A 24,424-nucleotide genomic window follows, 5' to 3' on the forward strand; every position below is an offset into this window, starting at 1 on the left:
ATACAACCTTCTCATATTTTAATATTAACTATATTATATATAAATAAAAGTATAAATAATTAATGCGTCGTCTTCATAATTCTCTTGATGCTATCCCCGAAGGAGGAATGCCTCCTCCTCCTCCATCTTTTAAAGTCTAATTATCAGGAGAAGGTTATGAATCAATTGACCCTATGAACTATTTTGATTAATCTTAATAAATTTCGACCTCTAGAGGTAATTTTCAAATTTATACAGGTGGAGAATTTAAGAGAGTTGTATATTTATTTATACACGGTGCAGGATATTCTAGTCTGAGTTTTGCTGAAGTCATTAAAGTTCTCAAGTAAGAAGCATACTGTGTAGCTATTGACCTAAGGTCTCATGGAAAATCTATTGAAGGAGATCTTATTTTTTAAGATTTAACACTTGATATCAATACAGTCATTGAATAACTATTACCAAATAAAGAATAAATACCTTTAATCATATTTGGACATTCATTAGGAGGTTCTTTGGCAACAGCAGTCGAACCATAAAATTGCAAGCTCTAAGGAATAGTGTTAATTGATATATCAGAAAATGTAGCCTTATAATCTCTTCCAAATATGTAAATTTATCTTAAAAAGAAACCAAAGGTTGTAAATGGCCCAGAAGCATATGCTGAATGGTTGATAAGAACTAATTAATTACTTAGGAAAGAATCAGCATGTATTTAAGCTTAAAATTTAGTTTCAGAAGGAAAAGTAATAACAGATTTGAGCAAAAGTGAAAAATATTGGGAATAATGGTTTAAAGGTATGAACGAAAGATGGATTAATAGATAAGTATGGAAAATGTTGTTAGTATCAAGTATGAATAAACTTGATAAAGATTTTGAAATTGCTCATATGCAAGGTAAAATGAATGTTGATGTTATAAGAAATTGTATACATAACTTGCATGAGGATTCTCCTTTAGATTTCCTCTAGGTAACCACTAGATTTTTACGTAGACTACATCTTTCAGATAAGTTGTTTGATAGGGAATTTGACTTTAAAAAACCTATGCCAGAAGATGAAAAAGAGATGACAGCAGAAGAAATTAATACTATTTTGAAATGAGGTATTCCTATATAATATTATATTTACTTTTCCATTTTCATTCCTTCATATGCCAGACCTTCTTAGATTACGTTCACTCGCTAGTAGAAATCCAGAGTTGTATAAGAATGAAGTATATTCCTAAATAAAAGCTCTAGAAGCTAGAATTTAAATATTTGAGAAATAACCTCAATTACCCCAACCTGAATTAATTGAGCTATTTTAATTTTTAAATTCAATGGCCCCTAGTTATAAAAAATTTTAAACTACTTGTTAAGATGCATTTCAGTTAGTAGCAAGATTTTCCTCTTCTATTAATCCATAAACCAGATTATAATTATTAAAATTAGCATTCTCCGATTATTTTATATTGGAGAAGAATACCTTATAAGAACTCATTCAGCTGCTTAACATAAAAGACAAGCAGTTAAGAGCAATGATCGTTCAATTAATGAATACAAAATTTAAAATAACACTTTAGAATTAGCAGATTGATATTTTGACAAAGTCATTGTAAAATTCGTCAATTATTGTCAAATAAACTCTACTTAGAATGCTTGTTCAATTGTACAAAACTAATACAATTAAGTCTCAGGATTAATATTAGAAAGTAGTAAATGCAGTAGCCTATACATTAGTAGAAGATTAAGACAAAAGAGTAATTTTATAGGCACTAAATTTCTTTACAGGTGCTGATGAAGAGCTCACTGAATCTGAAGATTCTGATTATGTTCTTAAGGAGCTCGATGACGTCTAAACAAAAGATAAAGTAGTCTAGTTAACAAATTCCTTGAAAGTTAAGATTAAAAAATATCAGCTTGATCTAAATAAGAAGAAGAAATCGATTGAATAGATTAGAAAGTAAATTATCAAACTTAATAATAAGCATTAAATGGCAGTCAAAACCCAATTATTCGTAATTGATTACTTACGTGATCCCCAGACATTTGCAGAAAAGCTTATTAAAAAATTTTTAGTTAAGAATTCACCCTTTCGTATAAAATTAATCATCTTCGACTATATATCTCATCTTTCGTCACATTACGAGCTAGTCTTACCTTAAATTTACCCAATTTTTGCAAAATATATCCGTCCACGATAGCAAAACGTTGTTGATATTTTGAATTCTGCAGTTAAGTCTGTTCATTAACATACTGATATCTCTGATGTTCTGATCATTATTAAGCAAATAATGAATGAATTCATTCATTCTGGTGCGACCGATGATGAAATGACAGTAGCTATAACAGCAATTTGTGAAATTTGTAAAAAAGTACCAGAATGTCTATTGGATGAAGAGAACATTTACCTATTGAACGAATTGGTTAGTTATAGTAAAGAAAAAACAGTTGAGGACGCTCATGAAACTGTAAAATCTGGTTCTAAAACATCTAGTAAGACTAGAAAAGGTGTTGTTAATGCTAGTAAGGAGTTGCTGAACTTCTATAGACAGAGTGCTCCTTAAGCTTTAGAAAAAAAATATTTAGATAAAGAAAGTAGTATTTATCTTTAGAGTATTAAACGCATTAATGCTGATTAGGTTGTAACAAGAACACGCATTGAAACACTTTTGGGCTAAAAAACGGATAGCGAAAACGATGATCAAGATGATTTAGAGGACAGTAAGTGGATGAAGGCGAAAAAGTTGAAGTAGAATAAACACTTATTGTAATATCTACGCAGCTGTAGAAGGAAGAACACATAGCTATAGCCTAACAGCATATCAAAAATTGAAGAAATTTTGGGATATAAAATCAATCCATACGGTGAAAAAATCATTGGTACAAAGCCAGAAGAAGAAGAGTAATGGGAGTTTGAAGAGGAAGAAGTTTCAGAAGAAGATAGCTAGCTGGCTGATGGTGAGCAAGATGAAGAAGGTGACGTATTCTGTTTAGAAAGCGAAGAAGAAGAACAGATTATTGACCCTAATTTACCTATTGAATAATAGAGATTTTTATCCACCGAAGAACTTGAAAAACTTAGATCTTTTAAGGCGTAGAAACACCATACAGATCTTGATTAATTCCGGGTGAAGTAGAAAATGACCTCAGAAGAAATGAAAATTCATTCTAAATCTGGAAAATCAGATGAAAAAGATCACAGATCAAACTTTTGGAATAGAAAGGCTGATAATAAGTCCAAAACGAACAAAGAAAAGTAGGTTAACAAGGCAATGATGATGTTGGTACATAGCCGTACAATTCGTGCAAAAGCAAATAGAAAATCTAAGGATAAAGAAAGAGTAATGCGTGAGCATCTTCGAAACTAGAAGAGTGGTATAAACAAGAAAGTTAAGAGGTGAGGTGACTGGGTTTTAATCTAGTTTAGCTATTTATAGCAGAATATTCATTTTACTTCAGAAAACAAAGAAGAGATCAATAAATAACTTTGTATTTAATAACTAAAATCATGATAATTTTAATATTTTAAATAGAATTTTCACTAATTTCCCAGCAAAAATTAGTTGTTACTCCAATTTATATATACAATAATTTGATAAAAAAACAAACTATACTCAAGGTAACTCGCTGAAAATCAACATGCTAGAGGATACTCAAGCTAGTCATAAACAATTCTAGTTTATGAGTAAATTATGTAGTAAGTATGCAAATACATTCATTAGGGTCATAAAATTTAATATTGAAGATGGGGATCTACCAATTAAATTCAGGCCAGTAGATTAGCACGAATTTTGGGTATTTCCTTTAGACTTTAAATTATGTAATTATACAGTTCGTATGAAATTCAACTTTAAAGCTCCTTAAATACCCAAATTCACATAGCCTGATTATTTAGTATTAGTGAATAAAAGCTATAACACTCCAAACAACTCCATTCATTTCCTTCCTTTTTTCTTGGCCTTCTTCTGTTCATCCAACTTTGCATCGCAAGCCCTAAGCATCTACCAAATGAGATCCCCATCTATCGTTCTGAGCTGCAAATCGACAGAAACATCCCCATTTTTCGAAATTTCCAATCCTTTCGCGTTACAGTAAATCTAAATTATCTCCCCCAAATTGACCTACGAGAGCTCGCTCATCTTACGCACTAGGCTCTGAATATCGCCTATCTAAGGCTGCTGCGACTCGTCGATTTGTGAGTTTATGTCGCCGATATCACCCAACAGGATGATCAAATTGTAGTTTTCGGTCGTCAAATCGGCAAAAATTTTAGATAACGCAACCGTGAAGCCAGCCTCCGCCTGGTCCGAGATATTCTGATACCAGCCATTCTCTGCGTCACCGTTGTACTTTTTGCAGTTAGCAAAAATGAGAGAGGCATCTAGGATGAAAGATGAGAGCGTTTGGTAGATTTTAGCGGTCAAATTCTTGTAAAGCGTAGAGTAATCCATTGGTTTTTGGACGATTATAGGGTAATCTGGTATTCCGAGCGCAATGGCGTCTACAGGCTTCGAGAACACCTCGCCATATGGCTTTTGCTTTTTTTATTAATCTACGAGTTTTGCTAGCTGATTTTAGAGTGGTTGGGTCAGAATAGTAGCTGCTAGAGAGTACGGTGTCGACATTTGGTTAATGGAATGAAGTTCAAATTGTATAACCACATATAATAATTTTAAAATAAAAAAGAAATGGATATTTCGAAATTGACGGAGGAATAGGCTGATTTCATATTATCTTATTAGCTAGCTCAATAGTATGGATAATAGGAATTTTAATAAATGTAAGAAGCTTTGTGTATAAAACATGTTTACCAATATTTTGAGTTTTAAAATTGTAAGTAAAAAGCAAGAGCATTAGGAGTGCCTAAATTATATTAGTAAGCTATAAAAAATAATATAGTATAATCATTATTTGAATAAAAATTCACAGTTATCCGTGAGCTAGGCAAAGGAGGATTTGGTTCTGTTATTCATGTTTAAGACCGTAGTGGACCAAATGAATATGCTGTTAAAATAGTTAAAACAACTGATTATTTAAAAGTTCTTCATGAGATACAAGTATTATCATAATTATAAAGCTAGTTTATAGTTAGATACTATGATGCTTGGATCGAAGGAGCAAATATCGAGTCCTAAGAAGAAGTATTAGAAGATTCAAATAATGTAACTGCATAAAAAGTATAATTTTCGACTTTAATAAAAAACTAATATTACTATGAATATGAGGTGATTGAAGATGAGGAGGATTCTTACTTGCTAACCAATTATTTTAATAATTCGATTAAAGATAAAACTGAAGGGCAATCTGAGATTTAGTTAGTAGAGAATTTAGTTTATATTTAAATGGAGCTTTGTAAAGGATAAACATTACAAAGATAAATTGAATTAAATTCACTGTCAGAGAAGAGTAAGTGGACTATTACCACAGATCTACTTTTAGGGTTAGAGTTTATACATAGAAAAAAAATAATCCATAGAGATATTAAGCCAGAAAATATATTCTTGTCTGAAAATCTCGCAGCAAAATATGGAGATTTTGGTATAGCATTTAATAGTAATACAAAATAATAATAAAATTGTGGTACCATAGCATATATGCCACAGGAATCTTTTAAATCAAGTGCACTTACATTTTCAGATTAATGTAAACGAGATATTTATTCTTTAGGTCTAACATTTTTATTATTATGGTAGCCTAATTTTGATTTCTAACTGTATAGAGATATAAAAGGTAATAAATAATCATTGCTTAATAAAATTTAAAACTATGGAATCAAGAAAATTATTGAAATGATGACGGAAGAAAATTATTAGATTCGATGCAGTTTGGAAGAACTGTTAAAATAGGAAATAATATTTTAAAATATAGAGAATATTGATTCATTTGTGATAAGCTATTGTTAAAATTTGAAGTCTTTATAATAAAGTGGTGATAATGTTTAGAAACTTATTAATTTATTAGTTGAATTAACACCTTTGAATTTAGCTTCAAATATTCAACTTTAATAAGTACAACTAAAACAAATAAATTATCGAGGTGTCGCTAACTATTAGATTATGCCTTGGGATTAAATTTTAGTTTATTAAAATGCGAAGCAAATATAATTTTTAGATTAGTATTTACAAGGGAGATATATGATTTAAAATGATCAAACACTTTTAATTAACATATAATAGTTGCCTATATTATTTTATATGACTTAGAATCTAAGCACTCCTAAAATTTTCTATTCTCAGCTTAATGATTTATTATAACCAATTTTGGTATAAAAATTTAATTCTTTGCAGCTAATACTAGACTAAGTGCATTAAATAATTTGTTGTAATTTTGATAAACAAATTTACATTTGTCATTTGTTTACTCAGTATTTTAATGAAAACAAGCAATTTTACGATGAAAATACTTTTAATAGAAAGGTTAAGATAAAAAGGATGGACGAAAAGTTAAAAAACTAATTTATTTGGGATGGATTTTAGGAATTTTCATTTGTATTTGTTATAAATAATTAAGTTAAAGCTTATGGTGGAATAATTGGAAATTTTATTTAAATATAATTTTCAGTTCAGTGATATCGATTATATATACTGTAATAAGATTTTAATATTAGTTTGAAAATGACTTAGAGGTTTCTTGAGTTGTAAAATCCTTAAGATTAAAAGATTTACACTATAACGATTTAATTGAGCACTACAATACTTATTTGCAAGCTTATATATATTTATTATACAGAATAACATATAAGATAGGCTACAAAAAAAATTAATATTGCAAAACGTTTATAAGAACAATCTTCTGGTAGACGTTATAAAATTTTAGATGTATATGTTGGCTAATAGAGGGAAAAAATTGTTCTTAATGCTACTCATAAGGGCGAATCATAGAAGAAATTTTTTTAATAGCAAGAAAGCAGTGTCAAATAATAACCTACATTTTCTAAATTGAATCCTGGCCCTACTATTTATATTATCTTGCCGTATTTAATATTTTTCTTTGTGTTCTAAGATCTTAGTTTCACGTTTTTGACTTTTAAATAAAAAGTAATTCCAGACTGCCTTGATGTAATTAATAACTTTGGAAACCACGGTGAAAAAGTCAGTTAAAATTCCATATCAGCATTGTTTATTTTATTTATTTTTGACTAAATAATTGTTCGGTTGTTTAAGAGGCTTCTTTTTAATAAGAATCATCGCGTTAAGTTCACTGATAGAATGTGTATATATTATTTAGCTGAAAATAAAGTCTAATATACTTCTCCCAGTAAGTTAAGATTAGGGGAGGACAAAGATTTACTGCTCTAATTACCAGATATAGTTCATTTATACGAAGAAGATTTAGAATTTCAGTGATGTTATTAAATCAGATATACTCTTAAAGAGATTAAACTAAGACTCTACGCTAGTCTTGATTGAGAGAGTCAAGAAGTTTTGCTACTTATTGTGCTTTAATGAGATCAATTCCTTGTGCCCTAAGAGATTGTATAAGAATTACATTAGAATAAGCTTGGCTTTCATTGATATCTTAATAGTTTGATTGTTATGTGGGTTAAGATATAGGTTATATAGTTTGGTCAGAAACCTATCTATTTTAGTCCTAGTTCATATCAAACTATGGATTTACACACAAATCATATGAGGTAAAGTCACTTGTATAGACTTAAGGTGCATTGCGTAATAATATTTCAATCTACTATCTTCTTGACATTTTAAAGTAAATATAATTTAAATATAATATATAACTGAGGTTTTTCAAATATGAAACCTAATAAAGAAGCTTATAGAACATTTTTTAAAGAAAATGGATAAAAATATACCTTTCTAGACCTAGAAATTCATAACTAAAATTCTCCGTCTCCTTTATCTTATTAAAAATTCAAATAACCAGATTAGTATGCTGGATTTAAAATTAAAGAAAAATATGATTTACCTGCTTAAGCATTATAATGTAAGAGAGATTATTATCCAATTGATAGAAGTCCAGGACGAACTTTGCCGATTTTAAAGCTTAATACTTAAGAGAGATTTATTAAACATAAAGGATACAAGTTGGTTAAAAAAGGTTGGGACTATTTAGTGGAGTTTACTGAATGATTATTATATATATTTATGATTAATTATTTCTTTCCGCAAATTATGACTGAACAAAATAATCGTACACAAATTGAGGCATTACCGACACGTGCTTATTTAGATGAAACCGTGGTACCAGTTCTTATGTAAGGTCTATCGGCGTTAGTTTAGGAAAGACCAGAAGATCCATTGCAATTTTTAGGACAATATTTAATTTTAAATGGACAGAAAAAATGACTTAAGTAATGTTATATTCTATCACTCCCACTACGACATGAGCAAAAGCAATTTATTCAACTATACACCTTTTTCAATACTTTACTATCTTGTATTCAAGTATAATAGATGCGAGTGTAAATTGCATATTAGTTATTAATTTCTATATAAAGGTATTTTCTTAATTCGTTACATATCATCTTCCCCATTATCATCTAAATAAGGCCCTCCTGAAAAATATACATTATTCTTAAAATCTGTAAAAATGATAATATTTTACTAGTAAACATAATAGCAACCTTAATGTTAGCAGGTCTATGAGTGAGAAAAATTTTAAATATGCTTATAACATAGACCTTAGTTACAGAATACACAAAAACACAAAGCTTTATCCCCACAATGACAATTAATTGGAAATTTTAATAATTATGAAAAATTCAGAGGAAATTCTTAAATTATCAATGGTTCTAAATATTAGTCTAATTTTATTGGTTACATGCTAGCAATATTATCATATAGACAACATAATTTTAGAGATTATTGATATCCTTAATAACCTGATTAAAATTCTTTTTAGGAGAGTTCAAACTGTAATTCATTAAATTTTTATTAACTAATGAGCTGTTATTTTTTATTTAAAAGTATTTAAAGTTAAGCAATAACCTTATCATCTGCAAATTCTCTCATTATCAGAGATTTAAACAAATTATCAGTTTACAATTAATTGTTAGTTCTATATAATAGGCTATTTTAACAACAATAATTATATAATTGGTTTGCACTTAAAATTAATGAATATGATGTGAATATAACTATTTGATATTATTTATTTTTATACTTTAAATCATTGTTATTATCTTAATGTATCCTAGAAGAAACAATTAGCACTTGTTAGTACGCAGTTTAAAGAAGCAACTGAATCATCATATTTATGATCTTAATATTTTCTTCCTCTATAGAATTTAATTAGATATTACTCAATGATTACAAAATATTTTCTTCATCTTGATGTTAATGAATACTAATTATATTAATAATTAATGCAATAATTACTGATATATTTTCATCGGTATCTATAGAAAATAAAATTGGAAATGCTACATTTGAGATACATCGACATACTGGACACGAAATAGTTCCAGACTCAACTTTGGTACATGTATAGTGGAACACATGAGTGCAGGTTTATCCTAGTACTGCACTCTACTTGTTCGACATGACAGGCAACACTGTACCTAAAACACATAATGATGAGTTTTTCTTAAATATATCCTAACAAACTTAACACTTAGGTTGATATTTCTCAATGAGTTTCAATTAATCTTAAAATTCCGAAGGTGGTTGTTACATCATGTCATATTCTATGTGCTCATTATTAGTAGTATTAATAAGTTCATATGTGGGAGCTACCTTACTTTTAAGCTGGGCCAGCTTTGCCTAGAGTGAAATTTTGTTTACACTTTTCTTTTCTTGGTGTTGGTAGTCCATAAGGTTTTGGAGTACTATCCACACCTAGTCTTGGTAGAGGCTCTGGTCTTTGGGGATTAGGTTGAACAGCTTTTTCAGCTCTAAGTCGTCAGCGTTGTGGATAATCAGCTGTTTGAATCCAAGAAGCACATAAATATCGTTGATAACGTTGGATGATTTGAAGGTTCCATCGACAAAGCCAGTCTTAACCAAGAAGAATATAACATCGTATACATGTTAGTTCGTGAATATCTGATCGGCAAGTTCTCGATCAAACGGCGCATCAAAGGTGTCTGCTGGAAGTATTGGGACTTTATACTTCAGAGCCTGGGTCTTAAAGGTGCTCAGGAACTATGGAATGTTAGCGCAGAACGAGTCAAAAATTGATAAATAAAGTAGACCGTTTCGACTAAGCTACCAGAAAATTTCTTGGTTTGAAGATTTATAAAATTGTTAATTAGTATTCTAAAACTTAGTTTTTTCAGCAAATTTTTCTAAAATTAGCTCAAAACGTTCAGAATTATAAAAATCCATTTCACCAAAAAATTTTTGGACCTCGGAAGGAGATGCTTAATGTTTCATAAGTAAAAAAGAAATCACATATTTTGATATAAGTTCGGAATGTGCTGTGAGGAATTAAGATTTCATGACAAGACAAAGTAATATTCGTATTGAATATTAAACTAAATAAAATGACTTTTGCTAATCTTCTCGTTTATTAACAAAAACTATCTGACTTGTTTATGGGTTTATTATACCAAGATTTTCTAACAATTAAACTACAAAGTACTTAGTCTTAAAAATGCCTTATTTAGTTGACTATAAAACTGATTATAGTAATAAATAATGATGGTAGATAGAATTGTAATATAGTACATTTGGATGCTAATAGAGAAAACATTTAATATAATCTTCGACTTCGACGAGAGATTTAAAGAATCCTCCCTCTAAGAGGCCCACCGATACAATGGTACGCATGGCCCACGCAGCAATGACGGGCATATTGTACCGCGGGAGGCTGCGTGTATACTCTATAGAACCTACAACATCCTTAAGGTATTCATAATGCGGCTTTTCAAACATGCCCTGTTTTTGGTACAGGTAGTATGCCTAAAGCCCGAAGGATAACATTATCACGAGTTGGTTATCGAGAGGGTGCAGTACGTCATGGTCTACCTAAATCATGTCCGTCTCTAAAATTGGTATCTGGGTGTGGAGCCCGAACCCGTATGGAATCTGTGGGTACACATTGTTATTCGAGTAACAGAACTGGAAGCGCTAATTAAGAGAGTATGCAAGCAGAAAGTACGTTGAGAGCTACACAACGTTGTCTATCTGCTTTTGGAAATCTCGGTTCTTCGTTAAGTCGACGCTGTCAAAGTCGTCATTGACCCGGCAAATACTTGACTGAAAATTATACGTTGATATTCGATGACCATAAATCATTCCTGTAAAAATTTCAAATGCAAAATCGTAAAAATATTTACCATTAAAGATTAATTATTATAAAATATCTTTTATTGGCTTATCGAATTATAGTACTTAAACATCTCTTAGACGCTTGACTTCAACTGTAAAATTAAATCCTAATAGAAACATAAAACTTAAAATAGGTAATTTATAACAGCTTATTTGAGCGTCAAATTAAGAATTTTTCATTGAATAAATATGGCAAAGCAGAGAGTAACACATTTCTCTTAGATTATGAATATTTTCATTTGTTTCAATTAGTTACTAATTAAATGATTCGAGAGATGGCAACATATCTGAAAAAATTTAAATAGAGTTATCGAAAAGTATTGTTAATTTAGAAATTAAAATATTACTTACCTTCTAATCCTTACTAACAAAATATAGTTCTTCTATGCCATGCTTAAAAAATGAGTCTAAATATTATGTTAAAACACATCGTTAACATTTTAACATTTTTATATTTGATAGTTATAAACATGTCAAATAATAGGAAGAAAGTTCAATAAAATTTACTATAATTCCATGAAAATTATCTATCTATATATTTGAATCCAATTATACAGGAGCACTGCACCATGTTTATTTTTAAACAGTACACGAATTATTTATAAATTTAATAGGCGTTTTTATTTTAGTATGAAATAGACTATTTATTTAATCCTACTATTAAGGGAAACAAGATGCTATAAGGTCCTGGTATCGCATGTAGAACGCGTACATCATGAGGGACCTGAAGTTTGGTTCGGATATTTGATACTCTACTAGCAGGTGTGCGATATCCTGATCACCGAGGCCTGGGATAAACTCCTCGGACTGGCTTATGATGCAGATGAGGGGATAGTGTTTGAATCCGGTCTGGTGGACGGTCTGGCGCAGTTCGTAAAAGTTGTGGTAAGGGAGAATGTGGTTCTCAAAGTTGCCAAAGTCCAGGAAGTCCTGCATTCGCGACTTGCCTGGGTCGATGAAGAGGCACTTCGTGAAAATGCTCTTTAAGAAGTCCACGGGGTACTCGTACAGGATAGTCTTCAGCACGCTGCAGACATCCTGATATCTGGCGGAGTTCCCGCTGACTAGGTGGTGTGCTATGAGGCAACACAGCGTGTAGATTACCTTCACGCACATCTATTCATCAAATATCAGCTTCTCGTCGTGGAAGTCCCTGATCACGTGGTTCCCACAGTGCTTATCGCAGAACCCCTCCGGCTTGATGGTACAGGCGAAGCCGCAGTCGCACATGCCGTTCGCAGTGAGATAGGTGTACTTGTGTCCCACGTGTTTGGTCTCATCAAAACACTCCAGGCATATCACAGACGCCAGGTCGTTCGAACAAGTTTAACACTTAATGGCTGGACTATTTATTAATTATTTTCCACAAACAGCATGAAGTAGACTATTAGTAATTTGTTAAAAATTATTAATATTTTAATTTTTAAGTAATATCTTTATAAATGAATCTTCTTCTTTATTTAGTAAATCATAAGATATAACATCTACTAATGTGATTTTGTCTAATATATTAGATAGATTAGAGTCGCTAAACATATTAATCATATTGACCCAATCCTCCATTCAATAAGCTAATATTATTTAAATAATATATATTAATAAAATTTATTTCATTCAATAGTTTTTAACAACAGCTAAATTTCATAATCAAACTTAATTCTAAAATTTCTATGTTACTTTTTAGAACTAGGAGTAAATAAATCCATATTAAGACTCCAATCCTCGTCTAGTTTGACACAAATTGCCTTTGGTATGCAATATGCTTTAATACCTGCCTTTCTTACAAAAGTTTCGATTTCAGCCATCATGAATTTATCTAATTGATTCTAATTAGATATATTGGTAAATTTAGTCCCTATCATAGTAGATTCACATGATATAATACAGACTGGTGCGCATTTACTAGGATCTGCATAACAGAAACAATGCGAGATCAACGGAGAAGATTCAATAGCAGATTCTAATTATTCTAAATCCACAAATTCACCATGCTACAATTTTTAAACTAGAGAAATTCTTCTTATGAAAGATATGCTACCGTCCTGATTAAGTCTTCCTAAATCACCAGTGTGATAATAACCATCTTTATCTGCAATAGGGGTTAAATTATTAATATCACCATTAAAATATCCTAAACAAACACCAGGGCCTTTAATTAAAATTTCTCCAATTTTATCTTCATTTAAAGAGAATTCTGAAACGTCAGATCTATCGATAATAATCACACTAGTTTGATATGCAGCTTTTCCCAATGAATTCTGGTCAATTATTCGATCACCTGAACATATTATAAGTCCAGTTGCTGAAGTCTCTGTAGAGCCGTAACCATGTACTAACCGTGCATTTGTACATGTCCTAAGAAAATTTCCAACATCAATTGGAAGAGCTGAGCTAGCTGTGATCATAACTTCTACATTTCCTCCTAAATTTTAAGATATTTTTTTGAAAATTATATCAAATGGCATCACTTTACCGGTTCTAAATGAAGAAGGAAACATACTCATAAATATTTTCTTAGCTAAATATGTAGTGTTGAATATAGCTCTAGGAATAACGCCAGCCTTCTATAATTAAGAAAATACTGAGCCATAAATTTTGGTAAAAACTCTTGGTACTCCAATAAATATAGTAGGCTTTGATAACTTAATATCTTAAGTTAAGTTTTTAGTTGATCCAGAATAATAATATATACAATAACCTCTTAAGTAACAATAGTGTTCGTAGCCACGCTCATATACATGCGCTAGTGGCAAGTACGATAGTGTTGACGATTAAATACCAGAATCAGCCTTATTATAGGGTTAGAGCTGTCTGCCCATACAACATCCGGATGCATATAGATTGGAGGAACATGAAACAACCGCCTTGGGCCTACCAGAGGTTCCAGAAGTGAATATAATAGAAGATGGATCCTGCGGGGTCTGACCGGAAGGAAGTTCTAGTTCCCCGCTTGCACTGCTAATATCTGTGCTAATTGTATGTAAATGTAGGCGACTGACCTACCCATTGGTGAATAGCTGTGTCACAAACTTTTCGACTTCGGGTACATGGAGATCATCAGTATCAGCTTCTTCAATAGCCTATTTGGAGTGCACAGATAGTTGGAAAAGGGACTTGGTGTCATCCTCAAGCTGAATGTCGCTGCCGTCAAGTTTTAAAAATACTTTTTGCGCAAGGACTGACGTTTCTGATTCATCTACGAAGCGATCTAATACGATGATATGCTCCAGTGAGGCAATAGAATTTGTCATACCTAATATATTACCGAGAACCTCCGAACCAACAAAGACAAAGCGCGTCTTGACGAAGTCCATGCAGTACTAGATGTTGTCTACGCCTAGCGTATCATAAATAGGAACAGTAATAGCTTGACAGAATGAAACAGCTATATCGGCTAGTAACCATAGAGGTGAGTTCTTGGCATAGATACAGACGGTGTCGTTAGGCATGATCCTAAGAGATTTTAGCTACTCAACGATCCGTTACACGTACTTAAGAGAATCACCATAAGTAATGTAGCGGTACTCGTCCGCCAGCTCGTGCGTGCTTGTCGATAGCCCCGCGCGGTACGCCAGCATGTTGTCCCCGTAAAATTTCTTAATTGCTTATATATAATTAGCAGGTATTGTCTAGTCGTACTCTGGTTCCAACTCATGAATTAAAGGCAAGTTACCTGGTGCATTAAACGTAGTTTAATTTGCGTTGAGCATTTTTAATATTAGAGGTTGTGACATTATATAAATAATATTATAAATAATATTTACTTTAACAAAGTATTTTGACTACATTTTACACAATAAAACACTATTTAAATGATAATATTAATGCAATAATACTACAATGAAAGGTTAACAATGTCTTGTATATTACAATAACATCTATTTTCTAATTAAATTAAAATCATCCTAAATTCCGGAGTAAAGCTTATATATTAAAATATTAGACATAGCAATATTTATATTTAATAATATTTTTTATAGATGAAATATAATATTAACTCAATAAAATAAATTAATAGTAAATTGTCATTTTTAGCTAAGTAAGTAAGTGATAATATTCGATTTGATATTATGTTCCGCTATCCTTTTTAAATAAAATATTTCAGATTGCTAGTCTTAAATAAATATTAAATGTTTTCTCAAAAAATTAAAATAATCTATAGGTTTAATATATCCACTACTAAAACATAGACATCATTATTACAAGTTAAAAATAATTAATCATCCAAAGTTATTTTTAAAACTTGAACAAATTAATTAATTTACGAAAAATCAGATAAGAATCAATAAAATACTTATTATTCTTGAATTTTAGTTAATCTTTTAATCAAAATTAGATTAAAAATTTACTTCAAGCTTTCACTCTATTGCTTTAAGCAATTATTAAATTTCCTATCTAAACTTAACTCTAAAATTCTTGTGCTGCTTTTTCGAACTTGGTGTAAACAACTCCCTATCAATCAACCAGTCTACATCCTTATAAACTTTAACTGCCTTTGGTATACAGAATGACTTGATTCCTGCTTTTCTAACGTATTGATCAATTTCTTTTAATATTATATCATCCACTTTCTGGTCATCCGATATCTCTTTTAATAGAGATGAATCTATACTTACTATTGCAATAGGTGCGGATTTAGCAGAGTCTGCATATGTAAAGCAAGTTGTAATCATTGGCGAAGCCTCGATAGCTGTTTCCAACTATTCTAAATCAACAAATTCGCCGTGCTAAAGCTTTTATACTAGCGATATTCGCCTAACAAAGGAGATACTTCCATCCGAGTGATATTTGCCAAGATCTCCAGTATGATAGAATCCATTATTATCTGTAAGTTTTTCAAGTTTTTTAAGATCGCCAGTGAAGTAGCCCAGACACACTCCAGGGCCTTTGATTAGGATTTCGCCAATTAAATCTCTCTTTAGAGTAAATTCTGAAATATCTTATCGATCAATAAGAACAACTTCCGTTTGGTAACTTGATTTACCTAGTGAATTTGATGATTAAATAGCTTCTCCTGAACAAATTAAAAGACCTGTCGCCGATGTTTCAGTTAAGCCGTACCCTTGCATTAGTCTGGCACATGAATTTATCTATAAAAATTATAAAACATGAGCTGGCAAACTGGCAGATCCAGAAATTATGACTTCAATGTTTCCTCCTAAAGCTTCTCTTATTTTTTAGAAGACTGAGTCAAAGATAGAAACTTTCCCAGTTCTGAATGTCTAAATATTTCTAGACATATATAATCTTTTTAGGTAAGTTGCAACGCTAAATATCATACTTGCTATCGTTCCTGCATTTTATATTTTTTTCTAAACTCCTGAATAAATTTTAGTGTAAACTCGTGGGACTCCTGGTAAAATAGTAGGTTTAGCTAGAGCAATATCTTAAGTCAAATTACGAGTATCACCAGAGTAATAATAAATATTATAGCCTCTACAATACGAGTAATGCTCGCAGCATCTTTCATAAACATGGGCTAATGGTAAATATGAAATAATTGACGATTAAATACCAGAATCAGCCTTATTATAGGGTTAGAGCTGTCTGCCCATACAACATCCGGATGCATATAGATTGGAGGAACATGAAACAACCGCCTTGGGCCTACCAGAGGTTCCAGAAGTGAATATAATAGAAGATGGATCCTGCGGGGTCTGACCGGAAGGAAGTTCTAGTTCCCCGCTTGCACTGCTAATATCTGTGCTAATTGTATGTAAATGTAGGCGACTGACCTACCCATTGGTGAATAGCTGTGTCACAAACTTTTCGACTTCGGGTACATGGAGATCATCAGTATCAGCTTCTTCAATAGCCTATTTGGAGTGCACAGATAGTTGGAAAAGGGACTTGGTGTCATCCTCAAGCTGAATGTCGCTGCCGTCAAGTTTTAAAAATACTTTTTGCGCAAGGACTGACGTTTCTGATTCATCTACGAAGCGATCTAATACGATGATATGCTCCAGTGAGGCAATAGAATTTGTCATACCTAATATATTACCGAGAACCTCCGAACCAACAAAGACAAAGCGCGTCTTGACGAAGTCCATGCAGTACTAGATGTTGTCTACGCCTAGCGTATCATAAATAGGAACAGTAATAGCTTGACAGAATGAAACAGCTATATCGGCTAGTAACCATAGAGGTGAGTTCTTGGCATAGATACAGACGGTGTCGTTAGGCATGATCCTAAGAGATTTTAGCTACTCAACGATCCGTTACACGTACTTAAGAGAATCACCATAAGTAATGTAGCGGTACTCGTCCGCCAGCTCGTGCGTGCTTGTCGATAGCCCCGCGCGGTACGCCAGCATGTTGTCCCCGTAAAATTTCTTAACTGAAAGTAAATAGTTCTACGGAACAGTATGATTATACTCGGGTTCCAATTCAAGGATTAGGGGGAGATTACCTGGGGCGTCAAAAGTGCTTTGACTTGCAGTTAACATTATTAAGAAACGTAATATCTACATGCTGCATAAATAAATAAGATTAACTAAATTTGTTAAAACCTATATTATTTAAATATTATTTAACTTTACATTTTATGTAAGATATAATTTTCAAATATCTGATGCTAATTATTATATAATATGTCACTTCTTTAATTGTGAGTGTAATACGATAATTTGTTTTCCGGCTTAGTTATAAAACGCCTAAAACTAATTTAAACCAAACAAACTTTCTCATTATGAAACTATCTCCAAGAGACCGTCAATTGCACTGTCTTCGGAAATATACAAATCGCCCTTGTGGAACATAGTCCTGTCAGCCCTTGTAATAATGTTCTACGACAGCAGCATCAACTGCTTAATTTTCTCAATCGCGCTCCTACTCAGCTTAACCTTCTAACAAGCGTTAACTACCTGTACAAAAACCTTCACAAAGTCATCTAAATCAGAGTTTTAACCCTGCGCTAGGTTTAGCTCGAACTCTAGCCCTCCCTGCAACCGGAAAACCTCGTCCTAGCGGTGCAAATTCCGAGCCAGAAGCGGAAGCTTGAGTTGTAATTTTAGCGCCAAATCAATAAGTTTCTTTTGCAAATCTTCGTCCACAAACGGCGCTAGTTCAGTGAGCTGTGTGAGCTGGTTGTTGAAAATTACAAGGATAGTTTCGCTCTGGATGAAAGTTGGAATATCGCTTAAGCTGGAAAGAACCGGAATGGTTTTCTACTTCGTATATGGAGCCAGATGCGTTTTTGTTAAAAACTGCGATTTGAAGTACTGTTGGTTCTGAATCACAACGGGATTAATAATACTAAGGTGACTACTAGTTTGGGAAAACTTGGACATTTTCAGTTCGAAATTGTGCCTTTGCAGGTAGATTACGAGGTCTTAAACCTAGGACTATTAAGTCTTTGATAGCATACCGAATTCGACAAATTTGTCGCCTACTTGCGATATATGGGTGGTTAATAAAGTGGGAAACGATATGAGCTGCTGAAGTTAATAGAAACGTAGAGATTTTAGTTTGTCCTGCATTAAAAATAGTGGAAAGGAATTTATATTAACCGCAATCTAAGATATATTGTTGGTGTTATTGACAATTATTAGATATATGGAAGTTATATATTTATTGTATAGCTAAGCATTGAAATACGCTTAAAAGGAACATCTAGATTAAAGTATCATTTTTATAGTATACTATTATTGAGTTTAATTTATTTTTAGCAGTAAGAAATTCTGGATATATATATATATCTTTTAAGTGTAGCCTATCAGCGTCCTACTTAGTAGTATGCCAAATTTCGAAACTAAATATATTTAAAATATTAGGATTACCAAAAAATAGGAATCAAGAGATCACTATAGAATTTCACCAGCACTCTAATCAGCTAATATTAATCTCATACAATTTTCTTCTAATTCGTCAATAAGAATTTCTGCCTCTTATTTATCAAAAATCAGTCCGTTTTTGCCATCCTCCGCCTTTTTGAGGTCAAAACCTGATTATTTGGCATTAACTGAATATTATTCACCTTTAAAAATTAAATTACTGCAATTAAATGCAAAAACAGCAGTTCTCAAGAATGAAAGTCCAGATTTCATTTAATTTTAGTCTGTCTAAAGCATAGCAGTTTCAGTTAAATCACATTTAACAAAATCATAAGAAATATCCTCAGTGCCATAAAATATACCAGTTAACGGTGCTGATAGATTGTCAAAGATAAGCTGATTAATTTTTAGTATGACTTAAAGTGAGAATTTCATTGCAAACAGAGGAACGGAAAGGTATTTATTATCATAGTTAATATAATATATAAAATAAAATACGTTAAAGTGTTAGTTATGTTAATATATTAATTAATATTAAAAAGTAATAATTTTTCACTCAACTTCTGGGATCTTTTCAGCCACTCTTCTAAGTTTATACTTAGCAACAATGCTGGCTCTTACTCTTTAGGCTTTGATGCCCTCTCTTCTTTTACGCATCTTATCTAAATTAGGTATTTTAACTGTGGTATCTGCATTCAAACCTAACTCTACAGCTCTTTTACAAGAAAGTAACTTGATAGCCTCGGCTCTCTTAGCCGCTACTTTATGACGTTAAAGTCTAGCTAACTTAACCTTATCTAATCTATCCATAGCATCAATGGTTGTATTCCACAAATCTCTATCATATTTAACTGCACGCATGCGTTTCTTTTCTATTTAAAATGCAACATCGTTGGTTAAAACCTTGCCATGTACTGCACGGTAAGCTTGAGTCCATTTAACTCTTCTAGGTGAACGCTTCATCTTGAAGGACTTATTACATTTGGATGTACAAAAACGGAAAACGGTTCCATCATTGCGAATAAATGTTAGTCCTTTTCCAGGGTATGCTGGTTTTGAACAAAATGAGCAGATCTTAATTGTTGACATTTTGAAATGGAAAGAGGAGTGAAAAATAAAATGATGTGTACTACAATATATTAACTAGTCACTATATAGTTTTACCTCTAATTCTTCCTAATACCTATTAGTCATTCACAGAATATTAAAGTCTATATTTTTCATTTGATTCTTTGATTATACAACTTGACTCTGGTCTATCTATGGATTTTTCTCCAAAACTTATTACGTTTAAGGTAATGTGATTATTTTACTCTTTAATAGTTAACATTTCTTTCGATCTGGCCCATTATGATTTATCTATTCGTCGAAATGGTTATGTATTCGAAGAATACTTTGAATTCGTCATATTTTATATTAATTAATATTTATCTATATTGGTACTTTTTTAAAAAGTATAAAGAGGCTAAGTTTTCTTTGTAAAAGTATTAGATAATAATAATATATCTAATGACTAAACTTATCTATTTATCGCACTATCATAACTTTGATCTTCAATTTGTCGAAAATTGGATTTTGAAAATTGGATTTAGTTATTTTCTAGCGATTTTATTAACTATGTATTTTCAAAAATAGAATTATTTACTGCACTCTCAAGAATTGATTTTCTGCGTTGAATTTCATGAACTTTTGGTATCACAGTAGAGTTGAGTCTTTTATTCCCTTATAATCGTTCCAGTTTTCCATCTTAAGATTTTTAATAAATTGATACTTAAATCTCATCCATAATCTCATTTTTAGTCAGAAAATTTTTCTCTGATTTAGTTAAAAAAGTTTTCATTTTTATTCTATTATAATATAATATAAGTATAAGAACTTTTCACTATTTTAGTCCAAAAAACAAAATTAAACTGTTGAAAATTACAAGTACCATTTAAATCCTAATTTCTATTATCCGTTTTCCAAAAATCTCATTTATAATACGATCTTTTGTATTTTGAATAACCCGTAAATTAGCTTCAAAGTATCCTAAATCAATACCTGTTCTTAGCTTTCGCCTCTGGCTATGAAAATCGCTCCCAATACTTAAGCTAAAATCTAGTCTTTAGGCAAGATTTTAAATGAGTATTTTTTACTAGTATGAATTACTAAAATGCTCTAACTCAACAGAATTTAAGCCTAGCCTTTTAAACTCCTTTAAACACTTAGAAAATGTAAAATTATCCTTCATTTCCCGAAATGGGTGCGGTAAAATTGTATGAAAACCATATTTTTAAGACAATATTAATACTTACTCTAAATTTTAAAATTTAAGAGGCATTTTGATATTGAAATTATCACGCAGACACGCGTAGAAATTTTAACATGGTTATAACAGATTTGATGATGATACTAAATCAAATAGAAGCTTAAAATGTGTTGAATTATTATCTAAACACTACAAATAAGTTGAATTTTTACTACAAATTTACTATAGAACGTACTTGTAATGGTCACTTAAAAGAGATTAAATTTCGTTAATTCCTGTAGTATTTAAATTTGAGAATAAGATTATTAAGTGATATTCTTGGTCGTTACACGTCGAAACAGTTGAAAACTCAACACCAGGTATGATAGTCAGATGTGGTTTAAAATAATTACATCTAGAATAATTAAATGGATGATTATTATTGAGTAAATGAATATTTATATCTTCATAATTGTTTAAGTCTAGATTTTATAGATCATAATAAGAGCGCATATCATCATGATCTGTAATGGCTAAATACGAAATATTTTACATTATTGCGAGAGAAATAAGTTGAGAAGTTGAATACTGACCATCTGAGTTGACAGTATGAGAGTGCAAGTCAATAATCATTTTATAAAGCTCACTATTATATACTTTCAATAAATATTAAATACATTTGGTTTATATTAACTATATAAATATTACTAATCAATATGTAATAAAAGAATGAATGATGAGTCATCATCTTCTTCACTGCATACTTACAATGATTCTCCAACATTAAATAATTAGTAATTTCTAAGGTTAATCCCTCCAAAAACTCCTATTTTGTCACTGTAAATTTTATCAGCTTTAAGTCCAACCATACCATAAAAAAATGTAAAAATTGAAGGACTCACGCCACTTATCTCATCAATTTTGACAGGTAATTTTGTTCTTACTTATCAGCTACTTGATTATAAATACTGTATTTTAGATTTTTAATTTTAGACATTCACGTTTTGCAACGCCACGGCATATAACCTGGCTCTTTTCCTGCATCACAAAGATATCTCAGAGTTGCGCTGTGAGGCAGGACCACCTCTTAAGTATAAGCTCAAGGGAGGTAACATCGTGACGTTTGCATGCGAAATGGGGGGCACTGGTGATGAACAGTTTTATGCTGCTTTTCAGAACCGACTAGTTGTAAACTGTTTCGATCAGACTGACTTTAGAGGCCGAACCGTGTTTATGGAAGCAGTAGTTAGCAATTCTCTGGATACCGCAAAACAGTTCATTTTCTAGGCTGGAAGAGTAGACAAAAATGGAAAATGTGCTTTTAATTTGGCGTTGGAACTAAATTTGATTTAGATGATAGAATTTTGCGCTGCAGTGGACGTAGAGCAGCAATTGGTCGGTTTAGATATATAAGTTTTGCGAAATTATGGGGCATAAGTTACTGAGTGAGTTGAATTGTTTCCTATTTACCTTATAATGGTTATGTGAATTAGTAAGTAATTTTTTATTTTAGATAATATATTAATAGTTTTAAAATACTTGTATTAAAGCGAAACTAGAAATGTAAACATTGTACTATCACTAAAAAATAGCAAAATAAGAAAATCAATCAAACAATAGTGTTTGGAACTTACAGGAGGTCTTGCTAATATCAGTCTTTTTGTAGCTGTCTATCAAATCGTAAAGTCCGTCAAGGCTTGCATTATTTAACTATGCGTCCATCTATTCGCTTGTAAACGATTTGTGAAGTTTCGATGGCTTTACCAGACCATTGCTTGTAGATGATAGACTCTTCTTTATAAAGTTAAGGTTAGCTTCCATTTTATATAAAAGGTGGAAACAAAGTATAATTAAGATAAATGTTATATTTAGTTTACTATAATATTTTTTTATAATAAGAAATTAAGAATGATGTAAATACTCATTATATATTAGTTAGAGTAATTTATGTAATAAAAATCTAAACTTATAATTATGCTATAATTTTAAAATTTACACTGAATATCTAACATAATCATTTAATAATCGTATAATAATAGAATTTTTGATTAACAAACATGAAATTTATCAACTAGTTTGGTAAAAATGGAATTACATCAATAGTTCTATAAGAGCGTGGATTTATTCAGCTTGAAAAAGAAGATGTGAGTTAAGCTGACCTTATTTTTGCTTCAGTAGATAAGCTTAAAGACATTTATACTGCTATTCCACAAAAATTCACTAAATAGACATTCAAAATTTCTCACTTCCGAAACCATGGCTAGATAACACGCAAAGATATGTTGGCATACCATCTACGAAATGCCGCTAAAACATCAAAAAAGCTAGGACTCGGTTTGGATTTTTCATTCCTTCCAACTACGTTCTTCCTACCAATGGAGTTCACATCAATTCCGTAAAATATTAAGTTGATTGTGAAGCCAGCATGTTTAGCTCGCGGTGCGAAAATTTTTATTCCAGATTCTTATCAAGACTTGAATTCTTGGTATAATTAAGTTTATAGCAAATTGTAAATTAAAAAATAATAATTAGACATGAATAATGATGATTCATCCGAATTTATTTACATCGTGTAGAACTATATTTCACCTCCTTTAACACTTTTTAATCATAAATTTGACTGCAGAATATATGTTTTGGTAAAATCTTTTAACCCTTTAAACGTATGGATATGTGATCTAGCATTTGCACGAGTTGCGAGTGCAGATTACGATGATAACTCACGCATTTCTGGATTAACTAATATTAGTGTTAATAAAAGTAACAACCCATAGGAGTTGAAAATATAGTTGAATAAGGTTAACTAAATTCTTGATTTAGAGAGTCCAGGAAAATTTAGAAAAGGGATAAAAGATAGCGAAATGAGTATAATACGATGTTTGTAAGTAGTCAGCGACAAGGTTATTTAAGAATAAGCTTGCTTTGAATTACTAGGGTTTGATGTGTTATTTGATTCAGATTATAAAAATTACATAATGGAGGCGAATGCAAGCCCAAGTTTGAGTATTGATGGTAATGATGATAGGCTTCTCAAAAAGCGTATGTTACATGATATGTTTAGTATTGTTTACGATGAAGATGCAACAATAAGATATGGATGCTGGCGGTAGATTTATTATGGTAGTGTTGGTAAGAACATGAAAACATGGGATTAAGGTATAATTGAAAGTAATCAATCACTAGCAGATGATATATGCCGAGCGAGTAAATTTATAAGAGGTGATTGATAATATTT

At 31.3% G+C, this 24,424-nt stretch overlaps 18 protein-coding genes across 18 annotated transcripts; 7 read left to right on the forward strand and 11 right to left on the reverse strand. All coding sequences in view use genetic code 6, as the record gives it.

Moving 5' to 3' along the window:
- Positions 1 to 62: 62 nt before the first annotated feature.
- Positions 63 to 1,082, forward strand: SS50377_20155 (Protein phosphatase methylesterase 1; the record flags this gene model as incomplete). The annotated part of the gene is made up of 1 exon (XM_067904100.1): positions 63 to 1,082. The coding sequence occupies one exon, from the start codon at positions 63 to 65 to the stop codon at positions 1,080 to 1,082; it is 1,020 nt and encodes a 339-aa protein (XP_067767582.1).
- A 49-nt stretch (positions 1,083 to 1,131) lies between these two features.
- SS50377_20156 (Sda1, severe depolymerization of actin) lies at positions 1,132 to 3,363 on the forward strand (the record flags this gene model as incomplete). Its single annotated transcript, XM_067904101.1, has 1 exon — positions 1,132 to 3,363. One exon carries the CDS (start codon positions 1,132 to 1,134, stop codon positions 3,361 to 3,363), a length of 2,232 nt encoding a protein of 743 aa, XP_067767583.1.
- A 534-nt stretch (positions 3,364 to 3,897) lies between these two features.
- SS50377_20157 (Bromodomain-containing protein) lies at positions 3,898 to 4,587 on the reverse strand (the record flags this gene model as incomplete). Its single annotated transcript, XM_067904102.1, has 1 exon — positions 3,898 to 4,587. One exon carries the CDS (start codon positions 4,585 to 4,587, stop codon positions 3,898 to 3,900), a length of 690 nt encoding a protein of 229 aa, XP_067767584.1.
- A 63-nt stretch (positions 4,588 to 4,650) lies between these two features.
- Positions 4,651 to 6,531, forward strand: SS50377_20158 (Kinase, PEK; the record flags this gene model as incomplete). Its single annotated transcript, XM_067904103.1, has 1 exon — positions 4,651 to 6,531. The coding sequence occupies one exon, from the start codon at positions 4,651 to 4,653 to the stop codon at positions 6,529 to 6,531; it is 1,881 nt and encodes a 626-aa protein (XP_067767585.1).
- Positions 6,532 to 6,576: 45 nt separating this feature from the next.
- On the forward strand, positions 6,577 to 7,308 carry SS50377_20159 (Transmembrane domain-containing protein; the record flags this gene model as incomplete). The annotated part of the gene is made up of 1 exon (XM_067904104.1): positions 6,577 to 7,308. The coding sequence occupies one exon, from the start codon at positions 6,577 to 6,579 to the stop codon at positions 7,306 to 7,308; it is 732 nt and encodes a 243-aa protein (XP_067767586.1).
- A 10-nt stretch (positions 7,309 to 7,318) lies between these two features.
- On the reverse strand, positions 7,319 to 7,663 carry SS50377_20160 (uncharacterized protein; the record flags this gene model as incomplete). Its single annotated transcript, XM_067904105.1, has 1 exon — positions 7,319 to 7,663. One exon carries the CDS (start codon positions 7,661 to 7,663, stop codon positions 7,319 to 7,321), a length of 345 nt encoding a protein of 114 aa, XP_067767587.1.
- Positions 7,664 to 8,091: 428 nt separating this feature from the next.
- On the forward strand, positions 8,092 to 8,265 carry SS50377_20161 (Dpy-30 motif-containing protein; the record flags this gene model as incomplete). The annotated part of the gene is made up of 1 exon (XM_067904106.1): positions 8,092 to 8,265. The coding sequence occupies one exon, from the start codon at positions 8,092 to 8,094 to the stop codon at positions 8,263 to 8,265; it is 174 nt and encodes a 57-aa protein (XP_067767588.1).
- Positions 8,266 to 8,286: 21 nt separating this feature from the next.
- On the reverse strand, positions 8,287 to 12,753 carry SS50377_20162 (E3 ubiquitin-protein ligase; the record flags this gene model as incomplete). Its single annotated transcript, XM_067904107.1, has 1 exon — positions 8,287 to 12,753. One exon carries the CDS (start codon positions 12,751 to 12,753, stop codon positions 8,287 to 8,289), a length of 4,467 nt encoding a protein of 1,488 aa, XP_067767589.1.
- Positions 12,754 to 12,800: 47 nt separating this feature from the next.
- On the reverse strand, positions 12,801 to 14,924 carry SS50377_20163 (Long chain fatty acid CoA ligase; the record flags this gene model as incomplete). The annotated part of the gene is made up of 1 exon (XM_067904108.1): positions 12,801 to 14,924. The coding sequence occupies one exon, from the start codon at positions 14,922 to 14,924 to the stop codon at positions 12,801 to 12,803; it is 2,124 nt and encodes a 707-aa protein (XP_067767590.1).
- A 624-nt stretch (positions 14,925 to 15,548) lies between these two features.
- On the reverse strand, positions 15,549 to 17,636 carry SS50377_20164 (Long chain fatty acid CoA ligase; the record flags this gene model as incomplete). Its single annotated transcript, XM_067904109.1, has 1 exon — positions 15,549 to 17,636. One exon carries the CDS (start codon positions 17,634 to 17,636, stop codon positions 15,549 to 15,551), a length of 2,088 nt encoding a protein of 695 aa, XP_067767591.1.
- Positions 17,637 to 17,873: 237 nt separating this feature from the next.
- SS50377_20165 (uncharacterized protein) lies at positions 17,874 to 18,818 on the reverse strand (the record flags this gene model as incomplete). The annotated part of the gene is made up of 1 exon (XM_067904110.1): positions 17,874 to 18,818. The coding sequence occupies one exon, from the start codon at positions 18,816 to 18,818 to the stop codon at positions 17,874 to 17,876; it is 945 nt and encodes a 314-aa protein (XP_067767592.1).
- A 171-nt stretch (positions 18,819 to 18,989) lies between these two features.
- On the reverse strand, positions 18,990 to 19,397 carry SS50377_20166 (uncharacterized protein; the record flags this gene model as incomplete). The annotated part of the gene is made up of 1 exon (XM_067904111.1): positions 18,990 to 19,397. One exon carries the CDS (start codon positions 19,395 to 19,397, stop codon positions 18,990 to 18,992), a length of 408 nt encoding a protein of 135 aa, XP_067767593.1.
- A 117-nt stretch (positions 19,398 to 19,514) lies between these two features.
- SS50377_20167 (Ribosomal protein L24) lies at positions 19,515 to 20,051 on the reverse strand (the record flags this gene model as incomplete). The annotated part of the gene is made up of 1 exon (XM_067904112.1): positions 19,515 to 20,051. The coding sequence occupies one exon, from the start codon at positions 20,049 to 20,051 to the stop codon at positions 19,515 to 19,517; it is 537 nt and encodes a 178-aa protein (XP_067767594.1).
- A 58-nt stretch (positions 20,052 to 20,109) lies between these two features.
- SS50377_20168 (uncharacterized protein) lies at positions 20,110 to 20,802 on the reverse strand (the record flags this gene model as incomplete). Its single annotated transcript, XM_067904113.1, has 1 exon — positions 20,110 to 20,802. One exon carries the CDS (start codon positions 20,800 to 20,802, stop codon positions 20,110 to 20,112), a length of 693 nt encoding a protein of 230 aa, XP_067767595.1.
- Positions 20,803 to 20,841: 39 nt separating this feature from the next.
- On the reverse strand, positions 20,842 to 21,822 carry SS50377_20169 (Metal-dependent phosphoesterase; the record flags this gene model as incomplete). The annotated part of the gene is made up of 1 exon (XM_067904114.1): positions 20,842 to 21,822. The coding sequence occupies one exon, from the start codon at positions 21,820 to 21,822 to the stop codon at positions 20,842 to 20,844; it is 981 nt and encodes a 326-aa protein (XP_067767596.1).
- A 96-nt stretch (positions 21,823 to 21,918) lies between these two features.
- SS50377_20170 (uncharacterized protein) lies at positions 21,919 to 22,638 on the forward strand (the record flags this gene model as incomplete). Its single annotated transcript, XM_067904115.1, has 1 exon — positions 21,919 to 22,638. The coding sequence occupies one exon, from the start codon at positions 21,919 to 21,921 to the stop codon at positions 22,636 to 22,638; it is 720 nt and encodes a 239-aa protein (XP_067767597.1).
- A 156-nt stretch (positions 22,639 to 22,794) lies between these two features.
- On the reverse strand, positions 22,795 to 23,010 carry SS50377_20171 (uncharacterized protein; the record flags this gene model as incomplete). Its single annotated transcript, XM_067904116.1, has 1 exon — positions 22,795 to 23,010. One exon carries the CDS (start codon positions 23,008 to 23,010, stop codon positions 22,795 to 22,797), a length of 216 nt encoding a protein of 71 aa, XP_067767598.1.
- Positions 23,011 to 23,246: 236 nt separating this feature from the next.
- SS50377_20172 (Tubulin tyrosine ligase) lies at positions 23,247 to 24,416 on the forward strand (the record flags this gene model as incomplete). The annotated part of the gene is made up of 1 exon (XM_067904117.1): positions 23,247 to 24,416. One exon carries the CDS (start codon positions 23,247 to 23,249, stop codon positions 24,414 to 24,416), a length of 1,170 nt encoding a protein of 389 aa, XP_067767599.1.
- Positions 24,417 to 24,424: the final 8 nt, after the last annotated feature.

Source organism: Spironucleus salmonicida, chromosome 1, assembly GCF_000497125.1.
Source record: "Spironucleus salmonicida strain ATCC 50377 chromosome 1, whole genome shotgun sequence".
Taxonomy (NCBI): domain Eukaryota; phylum Fornicata; order Diplomonadida; family Hexamitidae; genus Spironucleus; species Spironucleus salmonicida.